The 17,247-nt window shown below is 52.9% G+C and overlaps 1 protein-coding gene across 1 annotated transcript in view; it reads left to right on the plus strand.

Annotated features, from left to right (window-relative positions):
- Window positions 1–17,247, plus strand: part of SH3BP4 (SH3 domain binding protein 4) — a 95,141-nt gene that overhangs the window by 59,962 nt on the left and 17,932 nt on the right. Inside the window, exon 2 of the mRNA XM_079924406.1 lies at window positions 14,231–14,478. Coding sequence (XP_079780532.1) covers window positions 14,361–14,478 — 118 coding nt within the window. The 5' untranslated portion in view covers window positions 14,231–14,360. The remainder of the gene's footprint in view (window positions 1–14,230; window positions 14,479–17,247) is intronic.

Below are 17,247 nucleotides of genomic sequence, written 5' to 3' on the forward strand. Positions count from 1 at the left end.
ACTCAGCGTCCCCCCAAAACCACCTCCAGAGATTCTGCTTAGCCATGAAAGCTTTTGAAGGGAAACAGGGAAGTCATCTCTGTTAATCACTGAGGTAGGGGGGTCAGCGCTGTGGCCATCCCCCACTGTGTGCAGGCTTGCATGCAGGCTTGTGTACAGGCTTGTCAGCTCCTCCTGGTCTATCTTTAGATACTATTTTATTCACAGTTTGTTGGCGAAATTACTGAAGGGGGAGCTAGGGAAGAGATCTCGTCTTCCGTTAATTACTTATTCTTCATTTCTACTTCTTCCATCTACGGAAGGAACCAACAGGTTAGGCAGAGTATTTCGTGATCAAAAGATTTGAAAGGTGTGCTAGGGCCAGAGGTGAGTAGTGCATGGGGGCACCTGGTTTAAGGTTAGTGACAGGACGGAGGGGCCTCCTGCAGAGAGCTCTTTCCTGCAAAGGGCTTTCTCCTGCCAAAAACGACTGCCAGTTCTCAGACACTGGCTGTCCAGCCGGTCAGCTCAATTCGGACACTCTCTACCTGGAGATGAAGTCTGGTCCCACAGGTTGAGGGCTCAGTCCCACAAGACTGCCCCCCACCTCCCCGCTTCAGACGCCCATGACAAGTCCAGGTTGTCACCTGTGCTTCTGACCAACTGGCTATAGATTGGGGCTTGCCGTGACCCTCCCTCCTTGGGTTTGATTAATTTGCCAGAGCAGCTCACAGAAGTCAAACATTTTACTAATTAGATTACAGGTTTAGTATAACAGGATATAACTCTGGAACAGCCAGATGGGAGAGACACGGAAGGCAAGGCATGGAGAAAGAGTGGGGAGCTTCCACGCCCTCTCCTAGCAACCCCGCCCCAAATCTCCGTGTGTTCACCAGCCCAGAGGCGTTCAGAACTCCAGCCTTGGGACTTTACCGGGGGCTCATTATACAGACATGATTGATTAAATCATTGGCCACCTGTAATCTATGCAGCTGTGCAGCCTCTCTCCCCTCCGCAGAAGCCAGAGGGCAGGACTGAAAGCCCCCATCCTTAGGTTACCTGGGGGCGGCCCCAAAGTCACCTCATTAACATAACAAAAGATACTTTAACTGCTCTATTTGCTTAAGAAATCCCCCAGGGTTTTGGGAGCTCTGTGCCAGAAATAGAACACAGACATATATATATATATAATATAATATATATATTTATTTATTTACTATATATATTATATACTATAAATCACAATATCACAGTCAGGTATCCTCTGTTTCCTAGTTAGTAGAATCATGAGGCCAGGAGGAATAGGAGTGCATTTTTTTCAGTTATTGGGAAAATGACTTTCCCCAAGTCATGGAGCTGGAAGTGGGAAGGCTGGATTTAGATCCACTGGGATTAATACATCGTTCTAGGCGCTCAGTCAAGTGTTGGAAAGTGTTCGGAATTAACCCCACAGATGGCATACTGTTATACATGCTCAGAAAATGGCCTTTCAAGGCTGGAAAGAACCTGCTGGACACATGGTGTTTGGGAAGGAGACTGGAAGTTGATTTTATAAAATGTGTGTTTTTTTTTTTAATTACAAAAAGTAGAAGACTTAGGAAAAATAAAGAACAAAATGAGCCATATGACTGCCGTACCTGGACGTGGTTGCTGTCAGCATGTGGTGTGAACATTACTCTTCTTTTTTCTAGTAAATATACGTTTCTGAGAACAAAGTGGAGTGAGTTTTATTGTGACGTTTGTGGATTTCATTTTTCTCAGCGTTCTGTCGTGTGCGTTTTCCATTCTGTTGAGTATTAGAAAACAAATTTTAACAACTGCGTAACCCGTCCTGGAGGTAGAACCCCTCCTGGATCACTGTAAACAGTGCTGTACATAAGTCACTTCACCTACGTCTTTGATTTCCCAAGGACAGATCGTTTGAGGGGTATTGGGATGGGAGACAAGAAGAATCCTGTCCTCTCTCCTTCCCTTAATAAATATTGATGAAGTATATAGATCAGTGATTGGTTTATTACCCTGGATATCTCAGTTCGTAGTTCATGGACACCATAGAACTTCTGTCAAGAAATTCGTTCATTCCATGAGTTTCTTTGGTTGCTTGCTGGGCTAGATGCCAGATCCTCGATAAATGGGTGGATAAAACTGGAACAGTTCTTCCATCCAGGGGAGGGTGTGGCTGAGAGGCAGCAGGGAACCAGTCAGCTGAGCACTGACCTCGCCTCGGTCCTCAGGAGCTGGGCCGCACGTAGCCGTCTCTCTCCCAGCTCTGGGGGCCCATCGACAGGCTCTCACTGTATTTGCTGGTTGTTTCCAGTGGTACCGTCTGGTGGGCGTGGCTCTGGTCTCTGCCTGGGGAGTGTTCTCACCCTGCTCATCACCCGCCCCCCACCCCCCTACCACTTTGGTCTCTGCAACTCCTGCCTCCTCCCCCGTCTTCACTTAAACTTGAGCCTCAGATGTGGCACATGTATCACTAATGAGAACCATCAATAGATTTGGGGGCATCATGAAGCCTTAGGAGCTGCCTCCCCAGGCAAGCTAGCTTGTCTGAACCCGGCATTTTCATCTGAGTCTCAGAAATGAACCCCGGGGAAAACCTCTTTCAATAAAAACCGTCAGTTTCCTCACCTGTAAAATGAGTGGCACCAGCTACTTTGTGTTCCCCAGAATGGTAGCTAAGATGAACTTTAAAAAAATGTTTTAAGTTAATATATACTAGAAAAGATTTATCAGTATATCTAAGGAAGACCTTTCTTTTTAGAGGATAGAAGCTTCCTTTTTAAAGATATAGAAAGCTGCCTTTAAAATAACTTTCTTGAATAAACTTACATTGTTAAAGTAGGTTGGTTTAAAGAGAAGTATTAAATAATTTGATTTTTTAAAACATTTATTTATTTATCTATTTATCTATCTATCTATCTGTTTATTTAGCTAGCTAGCTAGCTGCTCCGGGTCTTAGTTCTGGCGTGCGGGATCTAGTTCCCTGACCAGGGATCGAACCCGGGCCCCCTGAATTGGGAGCACGGAGTCTTAACCACTGGACCACCAGGGAAGCCCAGTAATTTGATTTTTTTTTTAAGGAAGACAGTAGATCAATGGTTAATGTTTGGAAACCACAAGTCCTTCCAGTGCTTGTGTTTTGCAGTTTTGTTGAACTCATCAAACGGGTGTCAGGAATCTGAGTCTACCCCCAACCAGCCCATCAAGTGAATGGGCCTCTCTTCTCATGTCTTTTGTAACATCTGCAGAGATAATCGTGCTTTTTCTTTCTGGTCGCTGGCTGGGGACCAGAGTGGGGAAGTTTTTCTAGTCCGGGCTGATCACAAGATTTTACTTCCCAGCCTGTCTGCTGCAGCTCTTCCCATGTGACTCGGGGAGGCTGACCCCACCCCACCAGACCTCCTAAACCCCATGCTTGGGGAGCACTTGACATGCACGTGTCGGGTCATCTTTGAACTCCTTGCCATTGTTTGTCAGCAGCAGGGTGATGGGACAGGAGGACATGTGGGTGGAAGGCATCCACATAGCACACACGGTGTGTTGGGCAAACCAAGGTGTCTGGGCTTCCAGCCCCATGCAGGCCCAGAAGGTCCCGAGCAGGCCCGGAAGGTGTGGTGGAGGCATCACCCCTCCCCCTCCTCCTGGGGTCAGTTTCATACACATTGTCATCCCAACTAAATGATCAGCAGTTGAGGGAGAAGACCAGGTCTCCATCCACTTGTGTCTTTGGTGGTCCCCGCTGCACGGTGATGCTGAATCAATGTTTGGGTGGAGCATTTGTCCTTTAACAGACGACACCACACACCAGCTTGGGCCGGGCACTGTGCTTGCTGCTGGAGGATGACAGAGGAGCCAGGTATCCAGTTGGCTTTCGAGGAAACGAGGGTAGTTGTCAGGGAACTAAGAAATCACGTGCAGAATCACAGCTGTGATGCCCAGATTGCAAGCAGTTAAGTGTCCAGAGAAGATGACGGATGAGTCCCCAGAGAGCTCAGAGAAGAGGTAGGATTCCATCTGCAAAGGCACTGTTTGACGGGGGTCTCTCTCAAATGGGTAGGTTCTAACGTAGCAGAAACTGGGGGCACTGTTGGGTCTTCAGGTCAGTGGGGTGCGGAGAGAGATGGAGGCTTAAGGTCGGGGGATGGTGGGGGTGTTTGGACCAGAGTGAAAGAAACAGTCGCTGTGCTTGGCGAGCTCAGGGCATCCAAACGAGACTGTGACGCGGACATGGAGGGTGAGTTAGTGCAAGGAGGGTCTGGAAAGACGAGCCAGGTTTGGATTGACGTCTGCAGACTGTAGGAGCCTCTGAAGAGGCTGAGATTGTTGTTGTTTTGTTTTTTTAATTAATTTATTTTTTATTTTATTTTATTTTTGGCTGCTTTGGGTCTTCGTTGCTGTGCGCGGGCTTTCTCTAGTTGCGGCGAGCAGGGGCCACTCTTTGTTGCAGTGCACGGGCTTCTCATTGCAGTGGCTTCTCTTGTTGCGGAGCACGGGCTCTAGGCGTGTGAGCTTCAGTAGTTGTGGCACGTGGGCTCAGTAGTTGTGGCTCGCGGGCTTATTTGCTCCGTGGCATGTGAGAGCTTCCCAGACCAGGGATCGAACTGTGTCCCCTGAATTGGCAGGCGGATTCTTAACCACTGTGCCACCAGGGAAGTCTGAGTTTGTTGTTTTTACCCAAGAAAATGATGGGGTTGGTCCAGCCCACCCTGAAGCACAGTCTCGCCACTGGGCATCAAGTAGGCTGGAGACAAGAAGCCAGGGCGTAAGAGGCGCAGGCCCCGCAGAGGCGGTGGAGAGGGGCTTGGCCACCCCTTCCCCTCCCTGACCCTTACCCACAACCCGTGATTCTCCAGGCTGATTTTCTTACTTTGTCACTGGCTGGTGAAAACACCCCGAGTTATTGGGCCAGCTCTCTGCAACGATCACACTTTACACCATAAAAGCAGCAAGTGAGAAGGGGGCACCCACAACTGCGGGGTCCCCTCCCACGCACCCCGTAGAGCCTGAGGGGGTGTTGAGCTTGAGTCACCAGCTTTGCGTGGACAGAGAAGGCCTTGAACATGTGCATGTTGCCAGCCCAGCGCCTGCACACAAGAGCCTGTTCCTAGAAGTAGGTGCAGCTCTCGTGGGCTGCTCACCCAGGCAATGTGGTCCCCTGCTCGGGAGGCGCCCGGGGACCAGGACACACGATTCTGCCCGCGAACCTCATCACTCTGCCCAGATGGCCGGCTGGAGGCCTCCAATAGCTGCTGCTCATCAATTGAGGTCACAGTTGAACCAAAGTGAAATACATCCCAAACACTGGAACAGCCAGCTGATTCCCTGTGGTCCCCTCTCTCCGATGGGGCCATGCGCTTTCCCCCCAAAGGAGGCAGCCCTCCTCCAGGCCACCGGGCAGTGCTTTCGGCTCTGCTCCAGGTGGATACAGAAGGGTTCTGGAGATCAGGCTCCTGTAGGTGGGAGGAAGTGTCCCGCCACCGCAATGGGAAGGTTCGAATTTCGCTGTGTAGGACCGTGCTCTCGAAACCGGAGCCTGTGCCTTCCCTGCCAAGAGAGGAGAGCCTGGAAAGGGGACACCAGTCACGTTTTGCCTTTCCACTTGGGCCGTTGCCCAGACCGGTCGGGTCAAAGATCAGGAGGCGGGGGGAGCTGGGGTGCTGTTTGGAGTCTGTGGGATGGGCCTCCCTCCAGGGCAGTTTGCTTTGGAGGGAAAAAGATGTCGTAGATGTCCACAGGCGCGCAGATAGGCTCACTGTCACCCCGCTGGGTCACCACCAGCTCACCTTCCTCGCGGGCTCTTCCTCAACGTGGGGGGGTGTGAAACCAGATGTCCCTGGTCCATCCCTGCAGCCTGACCGGGCATGTCGGCTTCTCCGTGGCAGCCCGTTGGGTTGGGAGCCCAGGGCGTTGGGTTTCGGGCAGTTGCTCACAGGAAGCAGATCAGCTTGGGAGGGAGGGTATCTCTGGATTACTTTCATCCTTGGGAACATGTTCTTTCTTGGGGAGAGAGTGAGGTGGGGACAGATGGGATGGAGTGCCTGTCCACAGAGCCTGGTGACTGACGTCCCCCGGAGCGGGTAGAACTCATGCTCTCTTTTTAACCCGGAGGAAAGCTGATGAAATCAACATGAAACTCCTACTCCAGAAATTAAAGTCAAATGTGGAGAATGAGTCATCTTAAACAAGGCACGAACAGAATTCTCCAGGGAGTAGCCGAAGGCAGTCTCGATGCGCGATGCCCTCCTGCGGGAGGCGTCCAGGCCCAGCGCCTTCCTTCTGCACCTTCCTGGGTCTGGGCCACCCGGAGGACCTGGCGCTTGGCTGTGCACACGCTGGGGTCCTGACCAGGGTGTTCTCCATCCTGCAGATGCTCGTGTCCCGTTATTTTTCTTGGTTGGTTTGTTTTTAAATTGTTCCTCGGGCAGAACGTTGGCATACAGGCCCCCACAAGAATATTCTGGGATTCTAGGATCTGGGGAGCGGCAGATCCACAGGGGTAGCTGAGGGGCTGTGTGCGGGGTCGCGAGTTTGCCACCGGAATCTGTAAGTAAGTCTGTCCTTGTACAACGGTGTTGTCTGTTCAGAGGCCAGCCTCATAGTTACCAGGGAGGAGCTGGCAGCAGGCTCTTTTCTCTCTAAGTGAATTGGCCTTTATACTAAAGATAAGAAAAGCTCATTAGTTGTGACTCAGACATTAGTAAGCTTTAGCGTCCCGACTTCTTAGACCCGACTCCTACCACGTGGAGGTGAAGGGGGGAGTGGAGGCTTCCCAAGTCGAGGCGTGGCTTCGGGGATGGGGGATGCAGGGGCTTCCACAGCCTACCCTTCTGAGCTGTCCTGAGGTCCAGTGCCGGCCGCCCTGGCCGAGAGTGCATGCAGCTGCGGGCTGTCCCGGAGAGGTGGTGGCTCCTGGGGCCCGTGGGTGAAGTCCAGACCCTAGTGGAGGGTGGCCAAACTTGTAGGCCAAGCTGCCCAGGTACATCCCAGGTGCCCACGCAGCTAACCCGCCAGTGTTTCAGAAATGTATAACTTGGATTTCCAAGAGAGGGTAAGATTCCTAAATTTAGCCTGCTGAGTATAGTTAAGTCACATCAGCCATCTGGGGGGACATTTGACACTTTGGGGGATCTGGGCTCTTTCAAGGAGATTATCCCAGGGATACCTACCAGATAGCTCCAAAGCTGTATTCTTTATTTAAATGGAGTTCATTCGCTCATTCACGTTTGAGAGCCTGCTCTGTACAGGCCTGTCACAACCCAGGGAGCGAGGAAACAGGCTGAGTCCCGTGGCCTCGGGGAGCTTACGTTCTCTTGGAGAAATCAGGCTAGAAAGCGAAGAGCACAGGGTATATCTAGTGTTAAAAAGGAAAGTGGGGGAAGAGGGTGGGCTGAGGGGTGTTGCTGTTGCAGACGCTTGAACGCAGTGAGGGATCCAGTCTGGCGAATAATAGGCAGGGGCCTCCCAGGATGCAGGAACAGCATGTGCAAAGGCCCTGCAGTGGGAGGGAGAGAACTTCAAGAAACGGGACCAAAGAGCCAGCAGGACCCAGGATGCTGGCCTCGAGGGCACTGTAAGCACAAAGACTAAGGAGCTTTGGAGGGTTTTGAACAGAGTCCCGACTGGCTTTTTTTAAAGTCCGGACTGCTAATGGAGGGGTGGACTGTGGGAAGGCAGAGCTGGACACGTGAGACCTGGTGGAAGGGAGCTGATTGATGAGTTGAGCAGTGACAGTGGCGTGGAGGTGCTGAGGGGAGCTCAGCCGGAGCTGCCCGTGGTGGCGTGCACACAGGCAGTGCACACCCTCCACAGAGAGGGGGTAAGGGAGGGGCCGCTGGGGAGGGACATGGGCTTTGGGGCCGGCTGAGTGAGCCCTTCACCTGTGGGCTGAGATGGTGAAGTTGGGGAGGAGGTTTGGGGCAAACCCCAAGTTGGGTTTGGACCTGGGAGGTGCTGGATGTCCATCAGTCCTAAAGGGGAGCCCTCGGTGATTGAATCTGGCGTTCAAGGGTCACTTGTCGGTGAGTGGGAGCCCAGCCACGGCCACCTGTGCTGTGAGGGGGCTCAGGCCGCCTGGGCATTTGGGTTTAGGGCTCCGTAGAGTTTTTCCCAGTCAATAGAAGACACACAGACACACACACACCTTCATTCCTGACGCGTCCCTCGTGGAAAGGCAGGTGATGAAGTTTTCCTGGTATTACTTTCCTAATTTAAAAATGTTTTGTTGTGAACATTTTGAAATATGTACATAAATAAGAAAATGGTAAAAATAATTAATAATGAAAGTAATAATAATAAAAATTAAATAAGAAAATAGAGAAATGGTTAAAAAATAGAAAAAACAGCATAGCGTATAGCAATATATACTAGTAGTATAACATGCAGTAAAATGCAGTGTTAGTGAACCTTTGTGAGCTCATTGTAGAGCAGATCAGAGCATCAGGTTGTCTACCCCCACGTTCTTTTCTTTTCTTTTTTTAACATCTCTGTTGGAGTATAACTGCTTTACAATGGTGTGTTAGTTGCTGCTGTATAACAAAGCGAGTCAGCTATACATATACATATGTCCCCATATCTCCTCCCTCTTGGGTCTCCCTCCCACCCTCCCTATCCCACCCCTCTAGGTGGTCACAAAACACCGAGCTTCGGAGCTGCGGCTGCTTCCCACTAGCTATCTATTTTACATTTGGTAGTGTGTATATGTCCATGCCACTCTCTCACTTCATCCCAGCTTCCCCTTCCCCCTCCCCGCGTCCTCAAGTCCATTCTCTACGTCTGCATCTTTATTCCTGCCCTGCCCCTAGGTTCTTCAGAACCATTTTTTTTCTTAGATTCCATATATATGTGTTAGCATACAGTATTTGTTTTTCTCTTTCTGACTTACTTCACTCTGTATGACAGACTCTGGGTCCATCCACCTCACTACAAATAACTCAGTTTCCCACATTATTTTCTAATGAAGCAGGGATTAATTCAAGTGGCGTGGCCTTGAACTTGGGCCGCTTGAATTTGAGGCTGCAGGATACTGGCTACAGAGCTGAGGTCAGCACATTGAGTCAACCTGGAGCTTGCAGGGCTGCGGGGAGGAGGGCGGAGCAGAAAGAGGGTGGGGAGAGAGAAGGCGCTTTTCCTGGTGCCACAGGTGAGGGCAGCGAGCTCCGGAAGGTGAAACACACATGCTTGAGAAGTGTGTCCCTGGTTCACATGGGGGTGGAGGTAAGTGATAAACCTGGGTGCCCAGGTGAGCCTAGCAGTGGAGGGCTCTGAGTGCCAGGGCGGGATGTCCACCTTTAAAAGCAAGTCACACCTGGAGGGTTTTGAGCTGCAGGAGGGACCTTTGAGAAAATTAAGGTCACATATGGATTGCACCAGGGAAGGAGTATTCAGGGATCTGACTGCCACAGGCAGCCGCAAAGGTGTGGTGAGCTCTGTGAAGCAGGGCGGGAAGCTGACAGCATCTTGTAGCTGCGCCTCCGTTGGGGTCTGGAGGAGGCGGAGACAGAGAGCCTCAGCCCTGAGCCCTCACCCTGAGGGTGTCAGCTCACGGAGGTGCCAGGAGGGGCGAGCCCCCAGGCGTGGCCCAGCCAGGCTGCCTGCCTGTCTTTCTCTGCTATAAAATAACATGCCCGAGGCGAAGGTTGGTGTCTGCACTCTCTGCAAATGTATTGGTGGATGTCAGGACTGGCTCCAAGGACGGTCTCCCCCTGCCCCTGGGAAAAGTTGCCATTCTGGGCAGCCCACGGGGCATTGAGCATCACGGGACAAAAGGGTCCTGGTCCCGAGGAAGAGAGAGTGAATGGGCGCATTGAAGCTCCTGTGAACGAGGCTCCTGGTGGTCCGGGAATCAGACTCAGACTTCAGTCGCCGGCTGGTAAGTGGCGACGTTGTCAGGGCCGTGCAGTTAGTGGCTTCCACCTTCCTTGAATGGCAAGCTCAGTGCGTGTATCTGTGTTTTAAAAGGACTGCACATCTCTTTATGTAGCTGCTAACACACAGCGGCTCAGGGTAATCACTGTGTCCCCCATCAGTGACAAAACAGAAACAAGGATCTGTCTCCCAGAGTCCCAGTGGTGGTCTGTGCTCTGTTCTCCCTGCCCAGCCCTGAGGCCCTGCTTTCCGCGGCCCTCCCCTGCCTCGCCCCCAGCCCTCCTGCCTTGTTGGCAGGGGCGGCAGGAATCTGATCGCTCTTAAATGTTAATTTCCGTTTTCCTTGGCCGCCCTTGGCAAGCTGTCCCGGTGTCCTGTAGGGGCCTCAGCTGAGTTCTCGGCTATCGCTCTCCCAGCCCTGGGTCAAATCCACCCCATCTGGACTTCAGCCAGCTCCTCTGTTGAGGACGTGGCCGTCTGTGCGGGGCTTTGAGGTGGGCGGGGGCTCGTCTGGATGTCCCCTCTCCGTTGGCATGTCCACCTGTGTCTCTCCCCTCCACCAGCTCTCTCAGCAGCTTCTCCTAAACTGTGTCAGTAGTTTTCAAAGACAGAACGGCATTGCTGCTTCCATTTATGTCATCAGAAGCCTCCTGGGGCTTCCCGGAGCGTCCAGGGCCGAGGCCAGACCCTTGGCCGTCACGATCTGGCCCCTGCCCTCCAGCTTCTGCTGTGCTCGGCCCGCCGTGTCCTCCAGGCCTGCGTGCCCTGCTCTGCCTGGCTATGCCCCCCGCCCACCCCGCTTAGAACCCAGGCGCACCTCACCTCCTCTGGGCAACTGGCCCGGTTCTGCGGAGCCTCGCTGCTACAGCAGGCCTTGGGGTCCTCGGGAGCAGGGCTGTGCAGTAAGGCCTCGACACTGCGCCCGTCTGGGCTTCTTCTAAAACCCTCCACTAGGTGCTCCGCACCCCCATGTTGAGTGGGACTCGGTAACACTCCCAAGGGCGGTGGGGGCCAGGACCGGGGCCTCGTTCTCTCCATCTCTCGAAGCGTGGTCAGGATGCGCTGCCCTGGGAGAGCCCTGGCGTCCTGTGTCCTGACACGCCCCGCTGCTGGGGTTCCCGTGTCCTGAGCAGGAGCCTGTGGGGTGGGGGGCCTGGAGGACGTGCAGCAGGAAGGGTGGTCCCCTCTCTGGGCGTGCCTCTCAGTCCCAGTCCCGGGAGCAGCCTGGCCTGGGCGGGGACCGTCAGATCCCGCAGCTAACTGCATCCCCTGGCCGTAACCCACAGCTCCTTCCCCTGTGCCGCCTCCCAGCTCCTTCCCCTGTGTCCGGCTGCCGCCTCCCAAGAGGCCCGGTCAGACCCAGAATCTCAGGTAGGAATTGTCATTAATGTGACAGCCCAGCCGTCACACACAGGCTGCGGGCTCAAAACCATCATAAAGCTCTCCTCCCCGCCCGCCCACCCACGAATCCCATTTTATCCTCTGCGTTGATTCCCGCCAGGAAACGAGTCTTCATCTTTTGGATCCGAAGTATTTTCACGTTCTCTCGTCTCAGTAAACAGCTCCACACGTGGCCACAGGCTGCCTGGTCGGGGCAGAGCCATGACAGCCCGGTGACCAGGTATCTGGTCTGGCTCCGACACAGCCTGTGCGGACAGAGCCGTGCGGCCACCGCGGCTGATGGGTGGGGGCTGGTGTCCCCGGCTAGAGGGTGGACCCTGCATGCGGAGGAGCCATGCAACTGCGTGGGGACCGGGAGACAACGCCGGGCAGCACTTCCTGGCCACAGCTGCCTCTGCCTCCAGCTGGGTCAGTGCTGTGCTCTCCTGGAGGCCCAGCTCTGTGCACAGTTCTGTGCAAAGAGGAGCCCGGGGGCGGGAAAGGGAGTCCGAGCGCGTGGTCACATCCGTTGTAACGGCACAGGGCAGGCATGGAAGTAATCTGGGATCCCACTCAGCTGGGGAAACCATCCAGGTGCTTCACCCCTTCCTTCAAATAACTGGCATGTTTGTGAGTGCTGATCCGTGAGTCACAAATAGAAGTGTGTGTGTGTGTGTGTGTGTGTGTGTGTGTGTGTGTCTGTGTGTGTCTGTGTGTGTCTGTGTCTGTGTGTGTCTGTGTATCTGTGTGTGTGTGTATCTGTGTGTCTGTGTGTGTCTGTGTGTATCTGTGTGTGTGTGTGTCTGTGTGTATCTGTGTGTGTGTGTCTGTGTCTGTGTCTGTGTGTATCTGTGTGTGTGTGTGTGTGTGTCTGTGTCTGTGTGTGTCTGTGTGTGTGTGTGTGTGTGTGTGTGTGTGTGTGTGTGTGTGTGTGTGTGTATTTTGCGGGGGGTGTTCCGGATGGACTGGAGAACTCCAGGATGGGATGTGGGTGGGAGGAACGGCGGTCTGGGCGCAGGTTGGGCATGTATTTAAGGGACGTGTCACCCCCGGGCCCACCTTTGCTCCCTCCCCAGAGAGGCAGCCACTGCTGTCCCGCCTCCTGTGCATGTGTGTCTAGGCCCCCTGGCCCTGAGGATGACAGGGCCCTTGCTCTCCCCTTCTGCCCTCCGCACACGCAGCATGAGTCAGCTAGGGCTGCTGTAACAAAATGCCGTAGGATGGGGGGCTTACACAACGGAAATTTATTTCCTCACATTTCTGGAGTTTGCGAAGCCCAGGACCAAGGTGCTGATTTAGATCTTGGGTGAGGGCCCGATTCCTGGCTTGCAGACGGCTGCCTTCTTGCTGTGTCCTCACCTGGCAAACAGCAGAGAGAGAAGCGAGCTCTCTGGTGCCTCCTCCTGTAAGAGCCCTGATTCCACCCACCTCATCTAACCTCATCCCTCCCCGCCCCCCGGCAAAGACCTCTCCTCCAAATATAACCACACTGGGTGTTAGAACTTTAACAAATGAATTTGGAGGGGGCCGCGCTCAGCCCATAACCCAGGTCTTCTCTCCAGGGTGTTCAGGTGCAGGAATGCGGCCTCTGTGGCCTCGGGATGACATGGAATCCACCTTGGAGCCACTGCCAGCGGGCCCCTCAGAGCCAGGACTGGGGCTGCTGCTGCGCGCCTGCGTTGGCCGAGGCGGTGGGGGGGTTCCCGTAGTCACTGAGCCCTGCCCCTTGTTCTCAGCGCCTTGCCTGGGTTCTCTTTTTCTCCTTCACGCAAATCAAATCAGAACAGTGCTGTTACTATCCCATGTTGCAAAGATGAAAGTGAATCTTGTGTAAGCTGTTTACCTCAGGGTCATCCCCGGGAGACACAGAGCGTGGATGCAAACTCCGTCTGCTTGCTGCATGGTTACTGCACGCAGAGCCTGGGGCCGGGCTGTGTCATCCCCGCTGCAGAAGCTGCAGAGGGTGGCGCTGGGCCCCCAGGTCCCTCGCATGAGGAGGGCCACTCACCTGTGTCAGAAGACGAATTTCCAGCTGCCTGTGGACAGCAGTCAAAGAACAAGGGACCTGAGGACAGGTTACGTGAACCCAGCCATACTGGGTTGAAATTCACCTGCCCTTGGGTACCCCCCTGCTCCGAGTGCTGTGGCCCAGCTGTGGCCAGCTGTGGCCAGCTGGAGCGTTGCCTGCCCAGGTCCGCTCTGGGAGAGCATGTGAAGTTCCCTGCTCTGAAATTGGCTCCTGGCAGGTCCTTTCCTGTCCGTTGGCCCTGGTGAGAGGTCTGCTTGGAGCCAGTCACCTTGTTCACCTCCAGAACCCGCCACATGCCCGGGTGCCCGTTTCCCAGAGAAACCGAGGCCCAAGGAGAGAATCTGTGTTCTTTCCCACAAACATTTCCTTTGCTGGCTTGGTAACAGCACAGTGATCCAGTGAATATACCACGTTTCGTCTGCAGAAGTCACACAAGAATACCTTATATCCACAAGTGGCCACGTGTGTCTTATTTGTGTTTGTTTATTTGGGGTCCAGGGAGGATTTAGGGAGCCGTCCCCTCAAACCCACTGCAGCGATGCCAAGCGCTGCTTGCCCGGCGGTGGCTGTTCCTACGATGGGACCAGCCACTTTCTGGGCAGAAGGAGATTTAGTTCCCCTTCCCTGAACCCTGGAACTCGCGGTGTGGACAGATCCTGTTTTGTCCTCCTCTTTGACTAATGAATGGGCCGGCCAGGCGCTCAAGCAGATCTCACAAGCCTCATTGTGCCCCAGGAAGAGGGAGTGCAAACAGCAGGATAGGGAACACTGCCGGGGCTGTGTGCAGCGACAGAACAGATGAGACGGGCATAAAGTGGGCATAGAATCCGGGGAGTGAGCCCTGCTCTGCTCCCTCGGGCCAGGAAAAGTGACACGGCCTCTGCAAGAAAGAGGATTCCCACTTGCCATCAGTTTACTCTTTAACCGTGTTTCACTTGCTCAAGGGAAATTCCTTTCTTCTTCCCCTGCTCACAGGAAGAAGCACGTTGCAGAGCTGATGCCGTAGCGCAGCATGGTTGCCTGAGACAGAAGCTTCAGCAATTGCTGGAATAACTGGAGGGGAAATATGAAACCTTAGCCGTTCACCCGGCAAGAGAGTTTCAAGATGGCAGCTCAGCGCATCCGAGCTGCCAACTCCAGCGGCCTCCCGCGGTGCAAGTCCGAGGGGACCTTGATTGACCTGAGTGAAGGGTTTTCAGAAACAAGCTTTAATGATGTCAAAGGTGAGCTCCTGGGAATAGCACTGGCTGGGGTTTGCAAGAGCTCTAAGACCCAAGGACTCCTCTACTTACAGGCTGCCAAGTTCACGTTCAGAGAATTAAATCTTAGCTCTCTAAACTTCATCATGTTATGAATTCAGCCCTGGAACAATACCCACTTGTTTTGTTTTGATGGGTTGGGAGGTTGTTTTGAATTTTCCTCTTTGTAATGAAACTTCTTGTTAATGCAGACTTTGTTTCTCTTTCCATGAGTTTTGGTGACATTAAGGTAAGAGCTTGGTGGCGTACAAAAGTAGGGGGAAGGAGAGCGTACTAAGTCGATGAGGTCCTGAGAGCCACTGCAGAATAAAAGGGGGTCCGGGGACAGGGGTCAGCACGCTTTCTCTGCAGAAGGTCAGAGAGTGAATACTTGAATCTGTGTAGGCCCTACGGCCTCTGTCACAGCTATTTAACTCCGAGATTGTAACGAGAAAGCAGTCACGGGCATGGCTGTGTTCCTGCAGAACTTTACAGAAACGGCCAGCTGAATTTGGCCCAGGGGCCAGAGTTTGCCAACCCCTGGTTTAGAGGTGGCCCCGGGGTTTCCCTAACAGCCGCGTAAAACTGGGCTGGTGATAAAGCCTATCTTTTGGACACCGAGGTGGATGCCAGCGGGTCATTTTCCTTCTAGAGTCCATCCTGCCCTCACTGGCCACGGTCAGTGTCTCCCCTGAGCTTCCTGGCATCTTGTACTTCATCGCCCTCATCACCATCACCACCGTCAGTTGACTTTCCCACCGCGTTCACCGAATTCTGTTGAAATGATCCATTGCGCTGCCCACAGACAGCTCAACGGCAAGAGCTTTCGCTTTGCCTTTGTATCGTTAGCCCCTGGCACAAAATCGGTGCTAAATAAATATTTCCGGAGCTAATCTGCTGCCTCGCAGATAAAATCATGATGCACGACCCCAATGTACTAAATTCATACCGTGCCTGTTTCTGCCTTTCTTCTTCTCTCTTCCCGTTATCCTCAACTTCCCCTTCTTTCCTGTCTGGCCTTTAGGCTTGTGGCCCTGAGCATCGCTTAAAATGTTCTTTTAAACAAAAGCCTAGCAAGGGAATCATGAGGTTTTATTAATAAGAGCAGCGGACCTACTGGGTGTTGCTGTGAATAATCGCGCCGTTTGTTTTTCGTAGTCTGGTGATGGGCATTGTTTTCTTACTTGTAACCCAGCTAGTCATGGTTGAAGTGGGAAACTGGGAGCTCAAGTCATGCCGTTTGGGCTGGGATTTTGAAACGAGGGGCAGAGAGCTGAATTTTAAAAGATGATGATGTTGATCTAGGAGGAGCTGTTATTCCTCAAAGAACACTGCAGCTGGGGGAGGAAGGCTGAGGAGGGGCTGGTTAGCTTGCGGGGGGGTCGGGGGGGGAGACCCCCTGACTCCACTGCCGAGGGGCAGGCTGTGGCCCAGGCAGCATTTCGGCCCAGCTGCTCCCCACACGTGCCGACGGTAAAAACGGCTTCAAGGCGGGAATCTATTCCAACCAGAATATCTGCTGCAGAATTTTCTGCCCTAATGAGTGTTTTTCCTGCATAAGACCCGAGGCAGAGGGTAGGAAATGTATTATTCAGCGAACTGAACCTCCTGACACCCAGGCATATTTTTCTTGTATTAAAATCAAGGTACCTGGGAATCTGGCAACACTCTCAGAATTCATTAAGATGGAATTCGATACGGATTTTCCTGCATTTGATTGGCCGGAAGCCCCAGCCTTGTGTACACCCCAGGTGTCTGTGTGGCCCTTGTCTGACAGAGGGCTGGTCTTGGAAGGGAGCTCACGCCGCGGTCCACTCCCACGGGGGGCACAACAGGAAGGGGCGCCGTCTCCCATCAGACAAGCCTCATCCTTGAGTGACATATCTATTACTGCTCCTCTCCTAAGGAGAGTGCTTGCAATTTTGAGTAAAACCAGTTTTATTCTCTGGTCTGGTAAGAAGACTAAAGTGATCATTGGCACTGATACGTTTTCTCAGGTTATGTACACAGCCTGCCTAATAGCTTTGGTTTTTAATTTAAAAAATATTACTGTAAGGGAACTATTCTGGAGGAACACAATAGGGATAAAACTTTTGAGGAATTCTAACAAGATTTTAGTAGCTGGCCAGCTTTCTTTGACTTTCATTTGGTTTTAATTTTGACGTGACATTTTCATGAGATGTGTCCAGGAAACTGGAGCCTGTGACTGGAAAACAAAGTGGGGGCGGAAATCTTATATTATCCCCTGACCCCAGCTGACCCATCTGCCTTCTGCCACCTCCCCTCGAAGCCATTATCTCTGACTTGGCTGTTTTTAGTCACTGCCCCCCTTCAGGGTCAAGTGTGATTTTATAGCAGAAGGGCACAGCCCAGGGGGATTCTAACTTAGCCTTTGGACAACACCTTGTCCCAGGAACACGGATATGGCGTCTCTGTTGTAAGCGCACAGGATGAGCATTCATTCCACGGGTGTTTATTGGGCACCTGCTACGTGACACAGGCCCTGTTCCAAGGACACCACTGCGAGCAAAACATACCCGAACAGAGCTTACCCCCTAGTGGGGCAATGGCGCCCTCCCCGGCAAAACCAACGCAGATGTGTATGGTACATTTTATATTGGTTCATGACCAATGCTGTGGAGAAAAATTAAATTAGGAGGGGGCCGGAGATGTCTCTTTAAACATAACATTGTGTGAGTCTTTACCTTGTACTAAGCATCGCTGTGCTAATCACGTCATCACCATCGTCTTGCT

The sequence above is a fragment of the Stenella coeruleoalba genome (assembly GCF_951394435.1).
Source record: "Stenella coeruleoalba genome assembly, chromosome: 6".
In the NCBI taxonomy this organism is placed as follows: Eukaryota; Metazoa; Chordata; class Mammalia; order Artiodactyla; family Delphinidae; genus Stenella; species Stenella coeruleoalba.